Genomic DNA, 20,654 nt, shown 5'->3' with positions numbered 1-20,654 from the left:
TTTCTCACACCCTCTCCCCTCCCTTCCCACATGTTTGCTCCATTCTTGCCTAATCTGATTTTTGTCCCTTAGAGTTGAAAATTCTGCCTCTCATTGCCCCACCTATCCCAAAGCTTCTACCAGAGCAAACATCATAACAGACAGAAGAAAAGCATGGAGTTCAAGCCCTGAACAAATGTCAACAGCACTCCAGGCAACTGTTCCCAGAGTAAGGGCCCACAGCTTCAAGAGGGACCCCACTATGACTGAGGTGTCCCCAGAAGCAAGGAGTGTGTTCTGTGAGATTCAGCATAGCACCATCTACTGGTGGGAGTGGGGCGGAACACTTTGACCCCATATTAAATATGAAATCTAGGCAATAGTTCTCAGCTGCAATCACCTGGGAACTTTATGAAATATTGATGCCTCTGTCTCACTCCCAGAGATTTTGATTTAATTGGCCTGGGATGTGGCCCAGGCTCAGGGTTTTTCACAGCTCCAGGTGATTATGCAGCCGGGACTGAGAACCACTGTGTTAGAGCAGTGCAGAAGTAGAGGAGGCCTCAGGCACCATGCAGACCAGGGTTCATCACATGGAACAAGAATAGGCTTCTGCCCCTGAACCTGAACACATTATTTTATGTAGACATCCATTTCTCTGGAGGATGGGGGAATCCATTTTTCTCAGATTCTGAATGGGTTCCATGACCCCCAACAGATCAAGTATCTAGTTCAAATGTGTCCCTTTTGATGGTCCCAGATCTAGATGCTCAGCCAAAATTCTGGATTGGGAGCAGGAAAGGGAGTCGACAAGCCATTTAAAGCATTAATGAATAATGTGCGTGTTTCTGTAAAGAGACCACACCCATTAAAAGGCAAGTTTCTCGGCTTTTTGCCGGAGTTAGGTCCACTCAGTGCCATCACATTGACTAGCTCAAAATCCCTTCCTGGCAGTGTTATATGCCTGTGATTAATAAAAAAAAGAGAAGTGAATTATTAATTAATGCACTATGCCTGGTGGGCAAAAGCCCTCAAATCCAAGGGATCTTTGGTGGTAACAAATTGGGAACCAGTAACCTAATAAAAAAGAAACAAATCAGTTTCCGATGAGTCGGCTCTAATTCCTGGCAACCCCGTGTGTGGCCCCATGTGTGTCAGAGTAGAACTGTGCTCCATAAGGTTTTCAGCAACTTTTTTTTCGTAAGTAGATCACCAGGCCGTTCTCCCAAGGCACCTCCAGATGGACTCCAACCTTTTGGTTAGCAGCCAAGTACGTTACCCTTTTGCACCACCCAGGGACTCCATTAGTCTCATCAAAAAAAACCAAACCCATTGCCATCAAGTTGATTCTGACTCATAGCAACCCTGTCGGACACAGTAGAACTGCCCCATAGTTTCCAAGGAGCGCCTGGTGGATTAGAACTGCCAACCTTTTGGTTAGCACCCGTAGCTCTTAGCCTCTATGCCACCAGGGTTTCCACTGGTCTAATACAACTCATTTATTTGAGAGATGAAGAAACTGAGACCCAGAGAGGTTAAGGGGCTATCTTTATGTCACACAGCTAGTCGAGGAAATGTTAGGAACCTCGCTCAAGCCTTCAGGCATGTTGTAGGGACAGAATGAATACGTGCAGGGTATTTTGCTGGAAACCCTCACTTTGACCCGGACTTGGGAAGTTCCTCACTGATCATGCAGGTTGTGTGGGCCACAGATAACCTACACCCACAGAGAATTAAAAAACCTACTGTACTTTAGTATTTTATCAAATCTAAGATATCACCTATTGTAAGGTACACCATCATTTTTGTCCCACTAAGAAAAAGTGCTGCCCAGTATAATTCTAAAAGGCCATCAGTCATCCAATGCATCCCAATTTTAGAGATGCTAAAATGTGAGAAAAAATGTGCCTGTTGAAATCGAAGAAATAGGTACGTTAGCCTCTCCCATTCCACTCTGAGAGGCGTAGTTGCAGTTCTGTGTGATTGTCTTCCAGCTGGTTCTCTTACCTGGTAAAGGTGCTAGTGGGAGATTAAACGACACCTTGAATAAAACATTTATATTAAAAAAAAAAAAGTGGAAGTGAGTAGAGGAACAGGCTCAGCTCACCCTGTGAGACCTGAGGACCGAGTCCTGGATTTGTCCTCAGAAGACCTGGGTTTGAATCTCGGTTCTGAAACTTTCTGGTGGCGTCATCTGGGGCAAGTTCTTATTCTCCCTAAGCCCAGTTTCCTCGTTTGAAAAAAGGAGATAATATCTGCCTGTCTCTCACAGAACTGTTGCAAAGCTGAAAAGAGAAAATGGTACAATACCTGTAAGTTGAGTAATTTCAGTGCCTTTAGGGTCCCTATGAGTTGGAATCAACTCGACAGCAATGAGTTAATGCATGTTCATTGCAAGAACCACCTTCCATTTGCTCAGCTGATGTCTGTACCTGCCTAGAACGGAGAACTGTGAAATGACAGGGTGGGTTTGCGGGGAGCGTTCAGAGGCAGGGGGGGAACACCTTACGGTGATAAGCATCGGAGGGAGTAAATGGAGCCTGGTGGGGCTTCTCTTGCCTTGGCCACACCCAGGACCTCTTGAAGAAGCATTCACCACCAATCCAAGGAAGGACCCCCCCTAAATGGGGGCAGGGGGACTTTGGGCCAGTCAGAAGCTTGCCTTTCCAGAAGCAGGTGGCTGAGACGGTCAGAGGTCCCAGAGATCCTGCTCTCCAAATCCTGGGAAGTCACCCCTAAGACTTCCCATCTGGCATCTTGAGTACACACAAAGGCACACGCACACACACATACACACACACACACCCATTCTTCTGCTGAGCATAGCAGTCACCAAACCTGTTGCTGTTGAGTCGATTACAACTCATAGTGACCCAGTAGGACAGAGTGGAACTGCCCCACAGGGTTTTCAAGGCTGTAATCTTTACAGAAGCAGACTGCCACACCTTTCTCCCAAACTCTTGGTTTCCAACAGCTAACCTATCGGCTAGCTGCCAAGTGCTTTATCACTGTGCCACCAGGGCTTATAACAGTCCCAGAAAGGACTATTCTGCCCCGTTGCAGAAAGAACAGGGCAAGAAGAGCCACCCAGTCACTGTTTCTAAGGAGGCATCTCCCAGGCCTAATCTTGGCCCGGCTAATCAGCTGTGTCCTGCCCCTCCCCCTTTCTCAGGGAATCAGACAGCGGAGAAGAAATCTCTCCTCCATGGTCCTCCCACAGACCCGGAGCGGCTCCTGCTTGTCGAGCTGCAGTGGCCTTGTGATCCTGGAGGCCGTGTGACTGAGTGGACAGGGCCCTGGGGTCTGAGTTCCAGTCCTGGCCCTGCCCCTAACTAGAGACAGGACTTCAATCGATTTGCCTTCCGTCTATGGGCCTCAGTTTCTTCATCTGTAAAATAGGGATGATAAGCCTAGTTGTACTTCTTCAATGGGCAATTACAAGGATTAAACAAGGGACCATGTGTGAAAGTGCTGTCACCCAAGAAATGCAGACAGTGTGAAGAAACACTCTGAAGGGAGAAAGAGCCCGAGTGACCAGGAATTGGGGGGCCAAAGGACCTCAGACACACCAGTCACCCCTACAACTACAGTAGCTTCCCCTACCTTATTACAAGGATGCAATAGGCGTCATAGTAAAAAGTAGTTTAGGGTCAGACCTGGATTCAGAATTGGGTCCTACAACTTGCTAGGTGTGTGACCTCGAACAAGTCACCTAATCTCTCTAAGCCTCAATTTCCTCATCTATAAAACTGGGTAACCAAACTATTCTCCTGGACTCTTTGGAGGATTAAATGAGATGATGTATAAACCTGCCCTGAGCTTAGCGGGCACTCAGCAAATGGCAGCTGCCGAGGCCCGCCACTGCCCTGCTCTAACCCCATGACTTCCTGCAGGTGGGGGGTGCAGCGGTCATGGCTGTGGGTGTCTGGACCCTGGTGGAGAAGAGCGGCTACCTGAGCATCCTGGCCTCCAGCACCTTCGCCACCTCTGCCTACATCCTCATCTTTGCAGGCACGCTCGTCATGGTGACCGGCTTCCTGGGCTTCTGCGCCATCATTCGTGAGCAGAAGAGCTGCCTCTCCACAGTAAGTGCCACCTGTCCCTGCGCTGCTTGCTCGCTGCCCAGGACCTCAGGAACTGTGCTGCAACCCCCACACCACTGCCCTGCCCCAAGTCAGATTTCCCTGTGCTGAGAACCCCCATCAAGTGATAGGGGTGAACATTGGGCTGAGAAGGCTGCTGAGACCAAGGGAAAGCTGGGGAGGGGGCGCTGCTCTTGGGGAGGTGGTTGTCCTGTTTTCCATGTTCTCAGGACCTAGGCCAGGGGGGCAGCTCAGTGGTGGCTCCTTCTCCTCCTCCTTTTCCTCCTCTTCCTCCTCTTCTTCCTCGTCTTCTTCTTTCTCCTCCTCCTCCTTCTTCTCTCCTTTTCCTCCTCTTCCTCCTTAAGATTTTATTATGGGAATTTTCCTGTACATACAAAAATCAAAAGTAAGGTATGATGAAGCTCCCCATTTCCATCACCGTGATTCAACAGTTACCATCTCGTGGCCAATCCAGTTTCAACTACACCCTCCCCATCTTCCTGCCCCCTCCTCCACCCCAGGGTTATTTTGAAGCAATCCCAGACACCATGTCACCTGTAAATATCTCAGTACGTATTTACAAAACTTAAGGATCTTTTTTTTTTTAATAACACAATGACATTACCATTATCAAACCTAAGAACAACTAGCAGTCTCTTCTTAATACCATGAAATAAGCAGGCAGTTTCAAATTTCCCCAAGTGACCCATAAACTGTTTTTTTTTGTTTTTGTTTTTCACAGTTTGTTTGAGTCAGAATCTAAATTAGGTGCATAGGTTCAAATTGGTTGATTTGTCTCTCAAGTCTCTTTTAGTCTATAAGTTCCCCATCGATCTCCGGCCCCCCCCCCAGCCCCCACCACACACACTTGTAATTTATTTGTTGAAGGAACCAGGTCATTTGTCATGTAAAGTTTCTCCCAGTCTGGGTTTTCTGATGACATCCCCGTGGTGGGGTTTAATGTGCTCTGGCAGTTAGATCTAGAAGCTTGATCAGATTCAGGTTTGATTGTTTTAGCAAGACTATTCCACAGGTAGTGGTGTGGACACCACAGACTTCTTGACAGGCTTCCACCTGGGAAACTGGGCAGAATACCCACAGCTGGTCCGGAGTGTCAGGAAAGGAGGCCAGAGTACAACTTGCAGGGGTCAAAGTCCTGGAGCTCAGCTCTGAGTCCTGGCAGACCCTAATACCTCAACTCCTGTATACTCAGCAGTGACAAGGTCTCTCGTGCCTGGGCGGCCTCTCCCTGCCCTCCATCTCCTTCCAGAGGGCCAAGGCCCATGTGTAGGAAGAGGGAGAGAGGACAGAGGAGGCTGAAAAGCATCCCAACTTAGCAAGGAAGCGCCAGAGGCAGAGCCAGGCCGCGTTGCAAAGAGAAACCAGGTTGCGTCTGAAGGAATCAGGCAGTGGGAGCAAGCCTTTGAAGAGCCTCCTTACCCTGCATCCAGGTCTCCACCATTGACTTCACAACCTCTGTCCTGCACAACCAAGATCAAGGGCGTGGGAGGTAGTGGAGGGGGGGTGAGGGGAATGCAAAGAGAGAGACAGAGGGACAGGCCCTGCAGCCTCTCTCACCGGTGTGACCTAGTTTTTTAGCCCTGGATATAGAAGCTTGTGCACAGGCTCAGCAGGATGGCTCTTCTCTGCTTGAAGAACTCCTTAATTCTTCTCTGTGGGATAGTGTAGAGCCCAGGTACTGGCAGTGTGGACGGTGAGGCACCAGTGAAGGTGAAGTGCCATCGGGGACCAACCACCAGAGCCAGGGCTTGGAGCTGTTTTTCCAGCAGTGGAGGCAGGTGTGCCCAGGCCAGCTACATCCCCACTCAAGTCCCCCTTCACATGGCCAATCATGTATGTTTGGGAAGCTGAGGTCCCTCTGAGCTCCTGGGCACAGCACAGACCTGATCAATGTGAGCTGAGTGAAGACACAGGGCATGACCAAGTGAGCTGAGATGTAGTTGGCCAGAAAGAGAGAGCCCTGGTGCAGCACTGACCAGACTGTACAGGGACAGCCCAGACTTTGTTGACCAGTGTTATTGGGCCCAGAGAGAGAACACTCTGCCCTTACATCATCAGGGATTCCATGTTTGTCCTACTCAGCTCTGTACCTCTTAGAAAATGGGGACTTCGGCATGGCCTTGGGGTTTTAGGCTGAGCCCTCTCGCTCCTCACACCTGGAGGTCTGGCCCATGGAGGCAGGCTGCTCTGTGGCCACCTTCTTCCTTCCATCAGGTAATCTTGCTGAGGACAGGGTTCACCCAAGCCTAGTGTCTCTATAACCCAAGAAGGAAGGCACAGACCCTCACTCAGGGAACCTTCCTTCTGATTCAAAGCCATCTCTCTTAGTTCTGAAGGAGCTCCTAAAGACCAGTGGACCCCAAACAGCACTGGAAATTAGCCCCCTGGTTTCTCCCCAGGCCCAGTTATAACACAAATGGCCACCGTTCATTGAGAACCACCTACCTCTATCCTTCCAACAACCCTGCAAGGTCGCAATAATAGTGACCTATCTGCATGCCAAGCACTGTCTTAACATTTATACGTATTAACTCTTTAATCCTTACCCCAACCCTATCAGGCATTTACTATTATCACATGCATGTTATAGATGAGGGCACAGAGAGGTTAAGTAATCTGCCCAAGGCTATGCAGAGACTGAGCAGCAGAGCCAGGATTCCTGCCATGACGTCTGGCTCCTGAGCCCATATTTGGGTCCACGACACTACACTGCCTCCAAGAAGGTATGATTCACCTTGCCTGAGAGAGGAAAAAGCCAAGCTCAGAGACAGGGAGGATCCAAGTGCCGGAGCTGGAGCTCGAATCCCAGTCTGTCTGAATCACCTTGGAGAGTCAGCTTCTCCTGGGGAGGGCCAGCCTGATTGAAGGCAGAGAAAGAGGCCAATACTGTGCTCAGAGGCACACACTGTTCTGTATCTCCATGGAGGTCAGCACTGAGCATCTGCACTCAGTGATACAGTTGGATGCAAGAGAGGCCCAGTCCAGAACCCCAGGGCAAGAGACCAAGGGGGTTGCAGGGAGACCCTAGAGGCTCTGGCCACTTGAGTGTCCCTTGCTCCCATTAACATATGGAAACAACAGTTTGCATGCACACACACACACACACATGCACATGAACACATACACACGCATGCACATGGGTCAGAGCATATCCAGTTTACAAGGAAACTTGCGGGTCACCTAGTTCAACACTCCATCCAATGCTGGAATCAGAGGTCCCAGGCTAAAGGACACTGAGTGGCTGAGAGTGTGGGTCACCCAGGCATTAATGGGGGGATACCCAGTATCACTGACTTTTTTAGAGAACGGTCCAATCATAAGAACTTTTCCCCTCGACAGCCTCCAAGACCAAAAGGAGAGCGGAAGGCTTAGCAACTAACAGGGCTCTGCTCCCTGTACCACTGACCACACAGCCTCCCCTTCCTCATTCTCTTCTTACATGATCCCTATGCAAGGTATGCCCCACCATTCAGCTGATCCACTAAGAAAGCTGATGTCTTCGGCCTCCCCAGTCATGGCCTGACTGTTGTTTAGTCTGAATGGCCTGCCCAGAGGGGACCAAGTCCTGTCTGTGCCTGGGGCTGTGCCAGAAAGATATGGAGACTTAGTGGAATATCAGGGCCTTGTGTTTCCTGGGGTCAATGGACACCTCTGGCCCCACCCTTCTGAAGTTTCAGAGGTCAATGGACACCTCTGGCCCCACCCTTCTAAAGTTTCAGAGGGTCAACAAACGGAGAGAGGCTTCTCATCTCTCTGAGGCTGAGGTGGGGCTGAGTTCACAGGGGCTGTTGGACAGGCTCGTGTGAGATGCTTTTCTTCTTCTCAGCTGCATTTTCCCTTCCTTCCATAGACACCTGCCTACAGTTACATCCATCCCACACAGAACTGATGATCTCTCTGCTTCAACATCACCGAACAGACAGACATATCAGGGAGGCAACAGCTTGAAACTGAAGTCAGGAAAAAGCCACACACACACACACACACACACACACGTACACACACCACATGCATGCACACACACGATGCAGGCATACCTGCACACACACAGACTCAGCCGCCAGCACAGGGAAAGCAGGAGCGTGGGGACGTCTCTCCCAGGGGGCTAACAAGTAGCAAACCCCACAGCCTAGAATCTTCTTCCTTTGTTTTTCCCTGCCCTTCTGTGAAGGATCCAAGAACAGAACTGCCCCAAGGACTGACAGAACAGGAGAAGAAGGAGAGGATCCTGAGTAATCTACTTCCTGGCCCATCAGCCCCTGAATTATTGAGCACGTGATTGTTTAAACCAAGAGAGTAGCTGTAAAACCTTCCTGGGGCTCATACAAGTAGGGCTTTTAAAACCCAGGCTCCCATTTAGAGTCAAGCAGTGTGGTTAAGGCAAGTTTTAAAAGTGTTCTGTGGTTCCTGGAGGTTCCTCCCTGTTTTCACTGAATTCGATTATTTTCCCCCTCCATATCTAACTTGGAAACCCTGGTGGCGTAGTGGTTAAGTGCTACGGCTGCTAACCAAAGGGTCGGCAGTTCAAATCCTCCAGGTGCTCCTTGGAAACTCTCTGCGGCAGTTCTACTCTGTCCTATAGGGTCACTATGAGTTGGAGTCGACTCGACGGCACTGGGTTTGGTTTGTTTTTTTTGTATCTAACTTGCTTTTGAAATCTTTAATCAGCTGAAGGCTAAAGGAAGCTCCAGAGGAGAAGTGTAGTGAGTCTAGCTTTATACAACGTGGCCCCCAAAGAGGAAGGTGAAAGATGAAAGAGAAGGCATCTGAATGGCGTGCATCTAACTTGGATTAGGAGGAAAGGAGAGGGCTGCCATCAAAAGTTCCCAGGGAAGTATCCAGAGAGGGGCCATCTGGGCTCACCCACAGACACGTCTGTCCTGGCCCGAATCCTTCCTTCTAGCACTTCTGCAGCCCTCAGATCACCTCCCCCAGAAAGAAATGTCCACTGGGGACATGAATAGCACATCTTTGCTGGTGCTGAGATGATGATCAGCTTGGCATTGGAAATCTGCAAAGGGGGAAAGGGATGGGGGATTGAATTATTCACACCAGATCTTCTTTTTACCTAAGGCTGCATGAGGGAACCAGATAATTCAGGCCATCTGAGCCCAAGGCCAGTGACCATGACAGATGCGTCCTGATCAAATGAGCAGAATATTTTTAGAGGCTAGAAGATGGGCTCTGAAAACTTTTATATCTTAAGCCAAGTGAGGATCATGATGGACGGTTCAGGCTAAGCTGGGTCTTTATCAAGGGCTCCTTTGTAGTTAGGGGATTAAAAAGTAGGAATAAGTTCTAGAAACCCATTTCTGGAAATGAGGGGACCCAAAATGGCGACAATTCCATCAAATACGCCAAGATTTAGTTAACCAGGGTAATAAGGTCTAGAATTGAAGGCAAAGTTGCCTGGCAAGGGCTCAAAAGCAGCTTATAGTATAGCCTGCCCAAGTGGGTCTGGGACCTTGGGTAAGTCACTGAGCCTTTCTTTGCTACCTGGTGTCCCCATCTTTATACGGGGATGATGTGTGAGGATAATGAGGAAGTATTTTCAGGTCTGAGGAAACGAGTCACTACATTATATAAAGATCATAAAAATGTGGCTATAATTATCATTTACATCATCACCACCATGACCAAGCTCCTTGGAGAAGGAACCTAAATAAATATAGAGTTATTCTTAGGGCCATTATTGCCAGTGTCCCCACAGCTTGGGCTGGACCACTACCGCTAAAGAAGCTGGCGATGATGGGAAGGATGGCGGCAGCCTGGGTCCCTGAATCCTCCCCAGGGCTCCTTTCTCACCCACAGATGGCTTTGGTAGTGTTCTACCAGCACCCAGCCTCATGGTTGTCATAGCTTCACCTGCTTGGTGGCACTTTGACCTTTAAATCTGCTGCCTACATGCTCTCGAAGGACAGATCCTACAGCCAGGGCTTTGAGAATCCTCACCTCCTCTCCAAGGAATCCAGAGGAGGCGGAATCCTTTCTTCATGGCTTAATGTAGTGGAGGCCCAAGTATAACCCAAATGACCACCATTCGATGAGAACCACCTACTTCTATTCCTCACAACAACCCTATAAAGTCACAATAATAGTGACCTCTCTGCCTGCCATGAGCTATTCTCAGCATTCATGCATATTGACTCTTTAGTCCCCGCTCCATCCCTATGAGGTGTTTACTGTTATCACATGCATTGTATAGGTAAGGACACTGGGGGCACAGAGAGGTTAAGTAATCTACCCAAGGCCACCCTGCTGGCAAGTGGCAGAGCCAGGATTCAAACCATGTGTCTGGCTCCCAAGTCCATGCTCTCTGATCCACCACACTACACTGCCTCCAAGAAGGTATGATTCACCCCGCCTGAGAGAGGAGAAAGCTGGGCTCAGAGACAGGGAGGAAGCAAAGCCAGAGCTGGACTTTGAATCCCAGTAATCTGCTTCAGACAAGGGGACCTCTTGCCAGGCTCTTTGGTAAGTAGGATACAGATATCCCAAGAGCCAACCTTGAGAACCCAGCATGGCTACACAGAGACCCATAAAGCCAATCCGCCTCTGCCTTCCCCAGCTGGGCCTTGTTGAGGTCATTCAGGAGAAGTCTTGGGCTGGAACTGACTCTGTTCCTGGGCCAGGACAACCATACAGCTGCCTGTAGCCCCCACTTCCTCTCAAGATCCCAGTACCTCTTGCTCTCAGCCTCCTCCACGCTGGCCTCACTTGGCCCTGGGACTATACAAAAGGGCAACCGTGTGCCTCAGAGATGAACCTTCCACCCCTCTCCTTAGCCACACAGCCTGGGCCTCAGTCCAGGGCCTTTGCTGTTATTCCAGGCTGGTTTATTCCCCCATGTCCTGGGTTTCTCAGTGTAGAGAAGGGGTACTTGACTTTTTCATGACGCAGGACCTGTGGTTTGATTTCCAGATGGAAAATGAAGCACTGAGGTGAAAATTGGAGGTCAGTTACCCAGCTGCCCACCACCTGACCCACTCAAAACAGGAGATGAAGCTTCAGGGTGCTAGCAGTGTTGCTGAAACCAGCTTGGCTTGCATGCCAAATCAAGTTTGTTGGTCTAGTCAGAGAGCAGTTCAACGCAGTGATATGTGGGTGGATTATCCCCATAGAAGATCACTTTGTCTCCCTACCCTTCCAGCTGGGCCCTGAGCAAGTCTCAGGGCAGGGCTGGAAAAGGGGGGTGGGTCAGTGTGTATGTGTGTGTGTGTGTGTGTGTGTGTGTGCACGTGTGTGCACAGCATCTGTTTGCATCCCTGAGAGTTTAGTTGGGGGTTATACATAGCCTTTCCATTGTTCAGTTGCTTGCTTCTCTTCCTTGGCGAAAACTCTAGATTTAACCATATTGCTGGAAAGCGATGGGATTCAGTCCCCCTAACCTACCTAGGCCCATTTGCTGCCCTGATAACTGAGCACTTGAGTGAGCAGAGCCCCAGAACAGATGATCTAAACAGCAGATAATCCTTCAACAAATTCTTTAGAAGCCCCAGGCATACATGCAGATGTTTTCTTCTTCCCAGTGACATTTCAGTCCAGTTGGTATTAAAATGAACCATGCTTATTCCACAAATGCATACCCACAAAGGAGGGTCAGAAGTGGGCTAGCAGTTGAGGAAAACTGATCTGAGGTGAAATAATCTCATCACGAGGCCCATGTCAGGAAGCTCCCCTGGCTGGTGCGAGATGTCGGTGTTATTGTTCACTGTAATGAACTGATTGCAGTTACGTAGTTCGTGGGGCCAAGTTCTTCATTTAAAGAATCACCACCTCTCCCCACTTTGTCTTGGCACGGGGAGTTCTTCGCCGGCGAGCATGAGTGGGCTGTGTTCCCTGCCAAGAGCCATGGGATGGAAGCAAGGGGAGGGACCCACTTTCCTTCTCAAGTGTCTGCTCTTCATGCCATTCCCATCTTTGCGGTGGCAGCAGCAGCACACCTCCAAGCTCCGGAACAGAGCAAAGCCAAAGCCAGTTGTTGTTGAGTCGATACTGACTCATGGCAACCATATGTGTGTTAGAGTAGAAATGTACTCTGTAGGGTTTTCAATGGCTGATTTGTTTTCTCTTTTTTTATTGTACTTTAGATGAAGGTTTACAGAAAAACTAGCTTGTCTTTAAACAGTTAGTATACATATTGTTTTATAACAACCCACAACACGTCAACACTCTTCCTTCTCGACCTTGGGTTCCCTATTACCAGCTTTCCTGTCCCCTCCTGCCTTCTAGTCCTTTCCCTATGGCTGTTGTGCCCCTTTAGTCTTATTTTGTTTTATGGGCCTGTCCAATCTTTGGCTGAACGGTAAACCTCAGGGGTGACTTCATTACTGAGCTAGAAGGGTGTCCAGGAGCCATACCCTCAGGGTTTCTCCAGACTCTGTCAGGTCAGCAAGTCTGGTCTTTCTTTCTGAGTTAGATCAATGCCTGATTTTTTGGAAGTAGATTGCCAGGCCTTTCTTCTGAGGCATCTCTACGTGGACTCGAATCTCCAACCTTTGAGTTAGCAGCCAAGTGTGTTAACCATTTGCACTACCCAAGAACTCCTAAACCAGTTGCCATCGAGTTATTTCTTACTCGTGACAACCCCATGCATGTCAGAGTAGAACTCTGCTCCATCGAGTTTTCAATGGCTGTGATCTTTCAGAAGTAGGTTGCTGGGCCTTTCTTTCAAGGCACCAGTGGGTGAATTGGAATCGCCAACCTTTTGTTTTGTAACCAAATGCTTAGCCATTTGTACCACCCAGGGACTCCAACCTGCAGGCACCCCTCCATACCCCTGGGACTGGAAAAGGAGTGGCAGCTGGACACAGCCTTTCATGCCAGGTCTGACACCAGCTTTTAGGAAGTCTGCATCTCTGTATTGACACTTGGCATCCCACTCGGTCTCACCATACATCAAATTGAGATTTTAGGGGAGCTTAGAGTCAATTGAAAAATAAGACCTAGTTCAGGGGGAGGAAGGAGGGATGAAGAGGTAGAGCAGAGAGCACGTTTTGGACAGTGAAACTATTCTGTATGATACTGCAATGGTGGACACATGACATTATATGTTTGTCAAAACCCATGGAACCATGCAACACAGGTTGTGAACCCTAATGTGAACTGTGGACTTTGGTTAGTATAATGTGTCAATGTTGTTGTTAGGGTGGAGCCCTGGTTGCCCAGTGGTTAAGAGCTTGGCTGTTAACCAAGAGGTCGGCAGTTCGGATCTACCAGCCACTCCTTGAAACTCCTATGGAGCAGTTCTACTCTGTCCTATAGGGTTGTATGAGTCAGATTTTTTTTTTTTGGTTGTTGTCAGGTACCATTCGAGTAGATTCCAACTCATAGCAACCCCATCTGACAGAGAAGAACTGCCTCATAGGATTTTCTTGGCTATAATCTTTACGGGAGCAGACCCCCTGGTCTTTGTCCTGTGGGAGCTGCTGAGTGAGTTCCAACCACCAATCTTTCAGTTAGCAGCTGAGCACTTAGCCATTGTGCCACCAAAAACCAAACCCAGTGCCGTCAAGTCTATTCCAACTCATAGTGACTCTATAGGACAAAGTAGAACTGCCCCATAGGGTTTCCAAGGCTATAAATGTTTACTGAAGCAGACTGCCACGTATTTCTCCCACAGAGCAGCCAGTGGGTTCAAACTGGTGACCTGAGTGCTGAGTGCTGTAACCACTGCACCACCAGGGCTCCTTTGCACCATCAGGGCTCCATAATGTGTCAGTATTGGTTCATTAATTGTGGCAAATGTACCATAGGGATCGAGATGTTAATAATAGGGAAAGCTGTGTAGGGAAGAGAGGGGCATAAGGGAACTCTGTACGTTCTGCACAATTTTTCTGTGAACCGAAAACTGCTTTAAAAAAATAAAGTGTATTAAAGAAAAAAAAGACCAGAAGTCAGAGGGATGGGGCTGGAATTGTCACGTTTATTACTAATGAGGCTGACTGAAAAGTGTGGCTGTACAGTCTGTAGCCAGAAAGCCTTAGCATGCCGTTGCCCCTGAGTGAGGTCAGCTACACACCTGCAAAGACAGCTGCAAGTGAGAGAGCCTGCCTCACCCAGCTAACTTTGTGGTGGACAGCAGAAAATGTGGCATCCTGAGGACAGGTTGGCCCCACCTAGAGAAAGGCCAGCTCACAGAACAGAGGAAGGGGGAGGGGAGAGGGAGTAAGAAAAGGGGAGGAGCCAGGAGTGTTCCTCTATATGTCCCTGGAGGAGGAAGCAGGGGCCTGGGAGAGAAGTTTGGTCCTAAACCTTTCACTGACTGATAGAGCTAGAATGCCAAGGCATCCTCCTGTCTAAACCCTGCATTTTCTGCAAAAGACCCAGAGAGGGTGGGCGATTCACCCAGGGTCACACAGCATCTTGTCACAGAGGCAGGCTTGTCCCCAGACCCCCAAGCCAGGGTGTCTTCTGTGTTGTTGCATGCCATCCAGTCCATTCCAATTCATAGTGACCCTATAGGACAGGGTAGAACTGCCCCATAGGGTTTCTAAGGCTTTAATCTTAACAGAAGCAGATCACAAGGTCTTTTCTCACATGGAGCTGCTGGTGGGTTTGAACAGCTGACCTCTTGGTTAGCAGCCAAGCACTTAACCATTGCGCCACCAGGGCTCCTTTTCTCTGACCAGCACCATTCTGGGTTTCAAGAGCCACCTCTCTCCAGCTGCAGAGGATACACTTCGTTACTGCCCACCTCCAACAGCAGATGTTCTATATGGGTGGTTTTTACAGCCAGTTAATTTCTACCACCACCACCCCCCTCCGATGTTCTGCAGCTAACAATTCCTGTGAACTTGACGGAGCTGTCTAATCCGTTGACATCAAGGAGCACTTACGTGCAGCACACCTGCTCTGCGGGGCACAAGGCAGGTGAGACGGGGGAGGAGACACAAAGGGACTAAGGCCCAGTTCTTAGCTAGGAGTCTAGCGAGGAATATAAGACACCTGCATTAAAAGCTAAACAGCCATGCAGGTCGTCTGAAATTCGTGTTCGATTTTGGTCAGGGGCTCCGATCTCTCTGAGCCTCAGGACATTTCCTAACCTCCAGGCCTCCTGTGTCCCCTGGAGCCTGGTGTCTCATTATTCTTGTTCTTCATAGGAATTTCCCCCCCTCAGCCTCCCCTTTTCTCCTGTAGCCAATCCTGTCCTAGAATCACCACCACTGGAGACCCCATCAGCAGTCCCATCTTGGGGTCCCTGCCACAGCCCTTTGTCCCACCCCCGCCTCCATGCACAGTCCCTTCTGTTTCAGGCGTGCACACCGATGCCTGCTGGTCGCCCCGCAGTCTGTGAGAAGGCTGCCCACAGGAAAGCCTAGGTCCTTCCAGGGGGCTGGTTCTCGTACCACATGCTGTCAAGTGTATTTTGACTCATGGTGACCCCATGTGTGTCAGAGTAGCATTGGGCTCCACAGGGTTTTCGGTGGCTAATTTTTAGGAAGCAGATCACCAGTACTTTCGTCCACAGTGCCTCTGGGTAGACTTGAATCTCCAACCATTCAGTTAGCATCCAATCACGTTAACCGTTTGCACAACCCAGGGACTCCTAGGGGGCTAGTAAGAGGCAGCAATTAGTCACTTCCCATGCCTCGCTGGATCCAGCAGCTCGTCCCCTGAGTTCCCCTGGGCCTGTCCCCCATGGGGTGTCTGGTCCTCATCCCTCCACCAGCTGGCTAGGCCCTACCATCCGCTCCGGATCCTGCTCGCACTCAGCCCATTCAGACTGAACTCTCAGCACAGTCTCAGCTGGAATCTAGTGGACACCCACCTTTGGCTTGCAGGTCTAGAACTGTGTTCTCCTTCTGTGACCTCCCCCATGTGATCTTCTTGGACCCCCAACATTTGGCTTGGACTTTGAATGGCCTCAGCCACGTTCTCTTGATGTGTCTCTTGAATACCTCCTGCCTCCCCATGGCCTGGTTTGCTCCCTCTCCTGCCCTCTTCAAGCTTCCCCTCACTCCACCACTTCCTCCACCCCAGCCCTGACCTCTGCTCTGCTCCCAGCCCTGTGGGCCAGAGCTGGATATTAGCCAGATGCGTAGACATCAGCCAGAGTCTATAGAGCTTCCTCTCCCTAGAGCAGCCCCCAGGTGGAATGGCTGATTTCACCATCCTGGAATCCCAGCATCCACATGACCATGGCTGGATGGCCCGGGCTGCGGCCAGGAAGGGTAGGGTCACCTTCGTCCTTCCAACAGTGACATCTTGTTACAGGAATGGTTTGAGGCTCCAAATCCACATCCTCTCATCTGTGCATGAACAGGCCAGGCAGCTGCACCTCCATGTTCTCACTGCCTCCAGCCGGTGGTTAATTGCCAGAAAATAATGCGCCCTGAGGTCATTGCCGCTTAAACAGCTGGCTCCATCTTCTGCTGCTTGGCATGCGATGTTCTCAGTTCTCTGACCCTCGTTTGGCCTTCCACTGTAATCCTCTCACACACAGGCAAGCTGGGAGCCTGGGGTTGAGCTCTTCTCCCTGCTACTTAGCTTGACAGCATTTTGATTCTTCTCTTTTACTGTTTCCTCTGCTCTAAGAGTAGGCTTGTGCCTGGACGCCCATCCCAACCTGCCTGGACACTAAGCCTCGACTTTCAGACTGTGGTTTGGCAGGGGACTTCGTTTCAATCTCTAATCATGCAGAGTGGTAGAGGAGACGGAGGAGGAAACCTTTGATGAAGCTCCCTATTTTGGCAGAATGAGTCCAATGGGAAATTTTTTAAAAGTCCAGTTTTATAAAGTTCTTAAAACTTACCTTAAGGATGGCACCAGCTAGCCCTGAGCTGCCCTGTCTCTCATACACCAGCCAATCTGCCCCAGAAACTATATCCCTTACTCGGTAGAGATCTATCTGAAGACTCAATTTCAGATTAATCAACTTAATGTTGCAATGAGAAATCCTTCTGCAGATTTCCTGCAAAGCCTCTCATTAAAGACGGTATCAGTGTGATTCAGAGAGTTCTGTGCTGATCCAGCTTTGTTTGGGATCTACAGTGTCAGAAAACGAACTTTTTTTCTCGTTCAGACTGTTCCGTTTGTCCCAGATCTGAAGACAAAACGTCTGATACGTAGTATGGGGGAAGATTAATTTTGGGTCCCCTCTGAGCTTAACAAACAGGTTCCTTCTACGTTTGGGGTGCAGTTTGACGTATTTCTACTTTTTGTATTTTGAAATGGGATCGTTCTTTTGGGACGTAAGCACTGTCCTGGCACAGAGCCTTCTTTGGAATTCTCCTTTCTGGTTCTTATCAGAGTAGGCATGGGTGGCTGCTTCTGGAACGACTTGGGGAGCCCTGAGTCAGTAGCGGCAGGCTGGTCACAAGAGTCAGAGGGGGGCTGGAGGCTGAGAAGGAGTTTAGGTGGGACTGGTTTAGTTCACACCATGGTGCACAGGGACTGGGAAGGCAGAACCAGATACAGGCAGGAGCAGAGGCGGATTAACCAGTAAACACAGTATGAACTAGTTTGCATTGAGCAAGGTACGCACAGGCTTGATTGTGTTTACTTGCTGATCTATGGTAAGCAATTTCACGAGTTTCACCACATCATTGACATGGTGGGGGACAGGTGAAACTATGCACTGCAGATTGGTGGAAAGGCACAATTGGGCTCGTGCATACTTTGCTTATTGGGTAATCTGGTCCTGGGTGGGAGCTAGAACAGCAAACGAGTATCAAAGTATATACATAGTTCTGAGGAAAGAGACACCCAGTGAGAGCCAGGAGTCAGACAGAGGCTCAGAAGCAAGGATGTTGCAACAAGGTCCCAGGTGGGGAACTTCTGGCTCAGGGAGGGCTTTGTAGGGGCTGAGTCCTGATGGGTAAGCAGTTGCAGAACACAGATATGGTCGGCAGGGAATTCCAGGCAGGGGGACAGGAAGAGCAAAGGCCTGGAGGCTGGAGGCTGGAGGCTTGTCTTCTTACAGAGAACTGCACACGTGCACACACACACACAAACACACACACACACACAGAAGGAGTGTTTAATGGATCTGTATAGACAATGTTAGGTTCTGGGGTAAGATTAGGCTGGGCTGAGTGAGTCCCAGAAGGCCTGGTAAACTGAAGAGCAAAGGGGACATGACAGGCCTGCCCTGCCGGCAGCTGAGGGCAGCTGGCTAGGGACCAAGTACAGGGCCAGGCGATACTCATGTGCCTGGGGTAGGGTTTTCCTGGATTCCCCTTTTTATCTCTATATCTTAACCCACTTCCACCTCTCTGAAGCTGCTCTCCTGACAGGCTTTGTAAAAGCCCTTGACACCACCATACCACTGAACCATGTCCACTGTAACATGCTAAATCCACCCTAAGTAAGCTGAGTGATCTCATCCATGCACCCATCAGCCACTGGGGGGCACTACCACATTGGTTAAGTGTATGGGTTCTGCAGCCCACAGGCCTGGGTTCAAATCCTGACTCTGCTGTGTATTTGCTGCATGAACTAAGACAAGCTACTCATCTGCTCCAAGCCTAAGTCCTCATCTGTAAAATGATGCTAATGCCAGGATTCATCTCGGAGGGCTGTCAGGAGAAGTCATGCAAAGCGCCTATAAGAGGGGTTGGCACACGGGGAGACTTATAGATGTTGGCTGTTACTGTTGGGGAGCACCACCACCCCCATCTACTGAGTGGGGGCTGCTCAGATGAATAAGACACTTGCTTGACTGCGCCGTGGGAGCTGTTGCATAACAACCCAGCGGCACCTGAACCCAAGGTCAGCCACATCTCCAAGAGATGGAAGAAATACTCTGAAACCAGTGATCATGACATATGGTTTATTCGGGAGCTTACTTATGGGACAGTGGGTCCAGGGTGGCAGCTGGACCAGTTTAGTGCTCTGCAACTGCCTAGCAAGGGACACAAGCTTATATACCATTCCAGCTGGGACCAAGGCTCATTGTTTTTCTCCCAAGTCCTTGGGCAGTCAGCGTTCCCAGGGACTTCACGTCCAGGCCCAGATGTTTTTCTTCTTGTTGCTAAGGCATTCCTCACCAGTCACGCCACTCTAGGCCTTGTACCTTAGCCCGAGTCCATCCAAGTTCATCCCCAGCATGCTTCAGGGAAGAGCAAAACTGACTCCATTAGGAGGGGATGTATATAGCTGAATAACATTACCCTACAGGAGCGTTGATTGTTATTATTATTATTTTGGTGGAAGGGATGCCTCTTCACTATGAGAAACCACAGGTCCTCCCCAGTAGGTTTTGAAAAACAAGGCCAGCATTGTTAGCTTAGAGAAGCAGTATTGCATGGGGTCCGGTAAATACTGACTTTTATGTTGAAATATAAAAAGAAGGACATCATGCTTAGTAGAGGGTCAGTGAAAAAGAGGAAGACCCTCAATGGAGATGGATTGACACAGTGGCTGTAACAATGGTCTCAAACATACCTACTGTTGTGAGAATGGCAGAGGACTGGGCAATATACAGCACCTAGCGACAATCTTGAAATATAACTCTTCCCCAAATAACACAGAGTATCTGATAATTTCTTACTATTGGCTTTCATTTAATATTTCAAAAAACAATGCCAAACTAAGCTTAAAGAAGCAAAAAGGTGATATTGGAGCCTTCTGGACACGTCCTAGAGGCAATCTGTGTACAAGTCTGATGTGATAACAGTACTCCTCCCTAGCTCCTACAGCTGCTTCAGAAAACAGCCCACCGGGATCCAGCCAGGACACTCTGAATGTGACAGGACTCCCAGAACTCCCTGTTGGGCCTCTTGGTTCTGGGTGACGGGAGCTGAAGTAGTATAGGCTTCACTGGTGCTTCTTGAGTGAGGGTGAGCACCTTCCTGCCTCAAAGGTGCCCTGCCAGGTGGGTACAGAGTAAAACTCCTCACATGCATATGTCCATGTTTGGTTTCAGTCTTCTCAGAAGCTGGATAGCATTTCTCAGATCTTTTTGTGCCTCCCACAGTGCATAGGGGCATATATGCAAAAGAGTTTCAGCATTAGCCCTAGAGCCTGAAGGTAAATGGGTAAATCAGGGCTTCTCAACCTCAACACTATTGACATTGTCAGCCAAAAAAGAATTCTTTTTATGGGGCTGTCCTGTGCAGTGTAGGATGTTCAGCAGCATCCCGGGCTTCTAGCCACTAGAGTGCCCCTACCCCTAGTAGTGACAGTCAAAAATGTCTCCAAACCAAATAAACCCACTACCATTAAGTTGGTTCCGACTGATAACTACCTTATAAGACAGAGTTGAACTGCCCCATTGAGTTTCCAAGGAGCGCCTCATGGATTCGAACTGCCAACCTTTTGATTAGCAGCCTAGCACTTAACCACTACACCACCAAATGTCCTCTAGGGGTAAAAGCACTCCCAGTTGAGAATCACTGGTATAAATTAAACTAGGGTAACAATTCCATGCTACCTAACCGGTTGCCCTCCAGGGGATTCCGACTCCTGGCGACCCCATGTGTGTCAGAGTGGAACTGTCGTCCACAGGGTTTTCAATGGCTGATTTTTTGGAAGTAGATCACCAGGCCTTTCTTCTGAGGTGCCTCTGGGTAGACTCAGACCTCCAACCTTTTTATCACATTAACTGTTTGCACTGTGTGGGGACTTCCT

The 20,654-nt window shown here is 49.3% G+C and overlaps 1 protein-coding gene across 5 annotated transcripts in view; it reads left to right on the top strand.

The window, feature by feature from the left end:
* Window positions 1-20,654, top strand: part of TSPAN11 (tetraspanin 11) — a 96,904-nt gene that overhangs the window by 46,700 nt on the left and 29,550 nt on the right. For 4 of the 5 annotated variants that reach the window (XM_049882201.1, XM_049882204.1, XM_049882205.1 and 1 more), the window contains exon 3: window positions 3,873-4,064. The exons of the other annotated variant lie outside the window; for it this stretch is intronic. In XM_049882201.1, the coding sequence (XP_049738158.1) occupies window positions 3,873-4,064 (192 nt within the window). The remainder of the gene's footprint in view (window positions 1-3,872; window positions 4,065-20,654) is intronic. 5 annotated transcript variants of the gene reach the window in all.

This window comes from Elephas maximus, chromosome 4 (genome assembly GCF_024166365.1).
Source record: "Elephas maximus indicus isolate mEleMax1 chromosome 4, mEleMax1 primary haplotype, whole genome shotgun sequence".
Classification (NCBI taxonomy): Eukaryota; Metazoa; Chordata; class Mammalia; order Proboscidea; family Elephantidae; genus Elephas; species Elephas maximus.
Note: the sequence above shows the minus strand (reverse complement) of the source record. Positions and strands in the feature narration are given on the sequence as shown.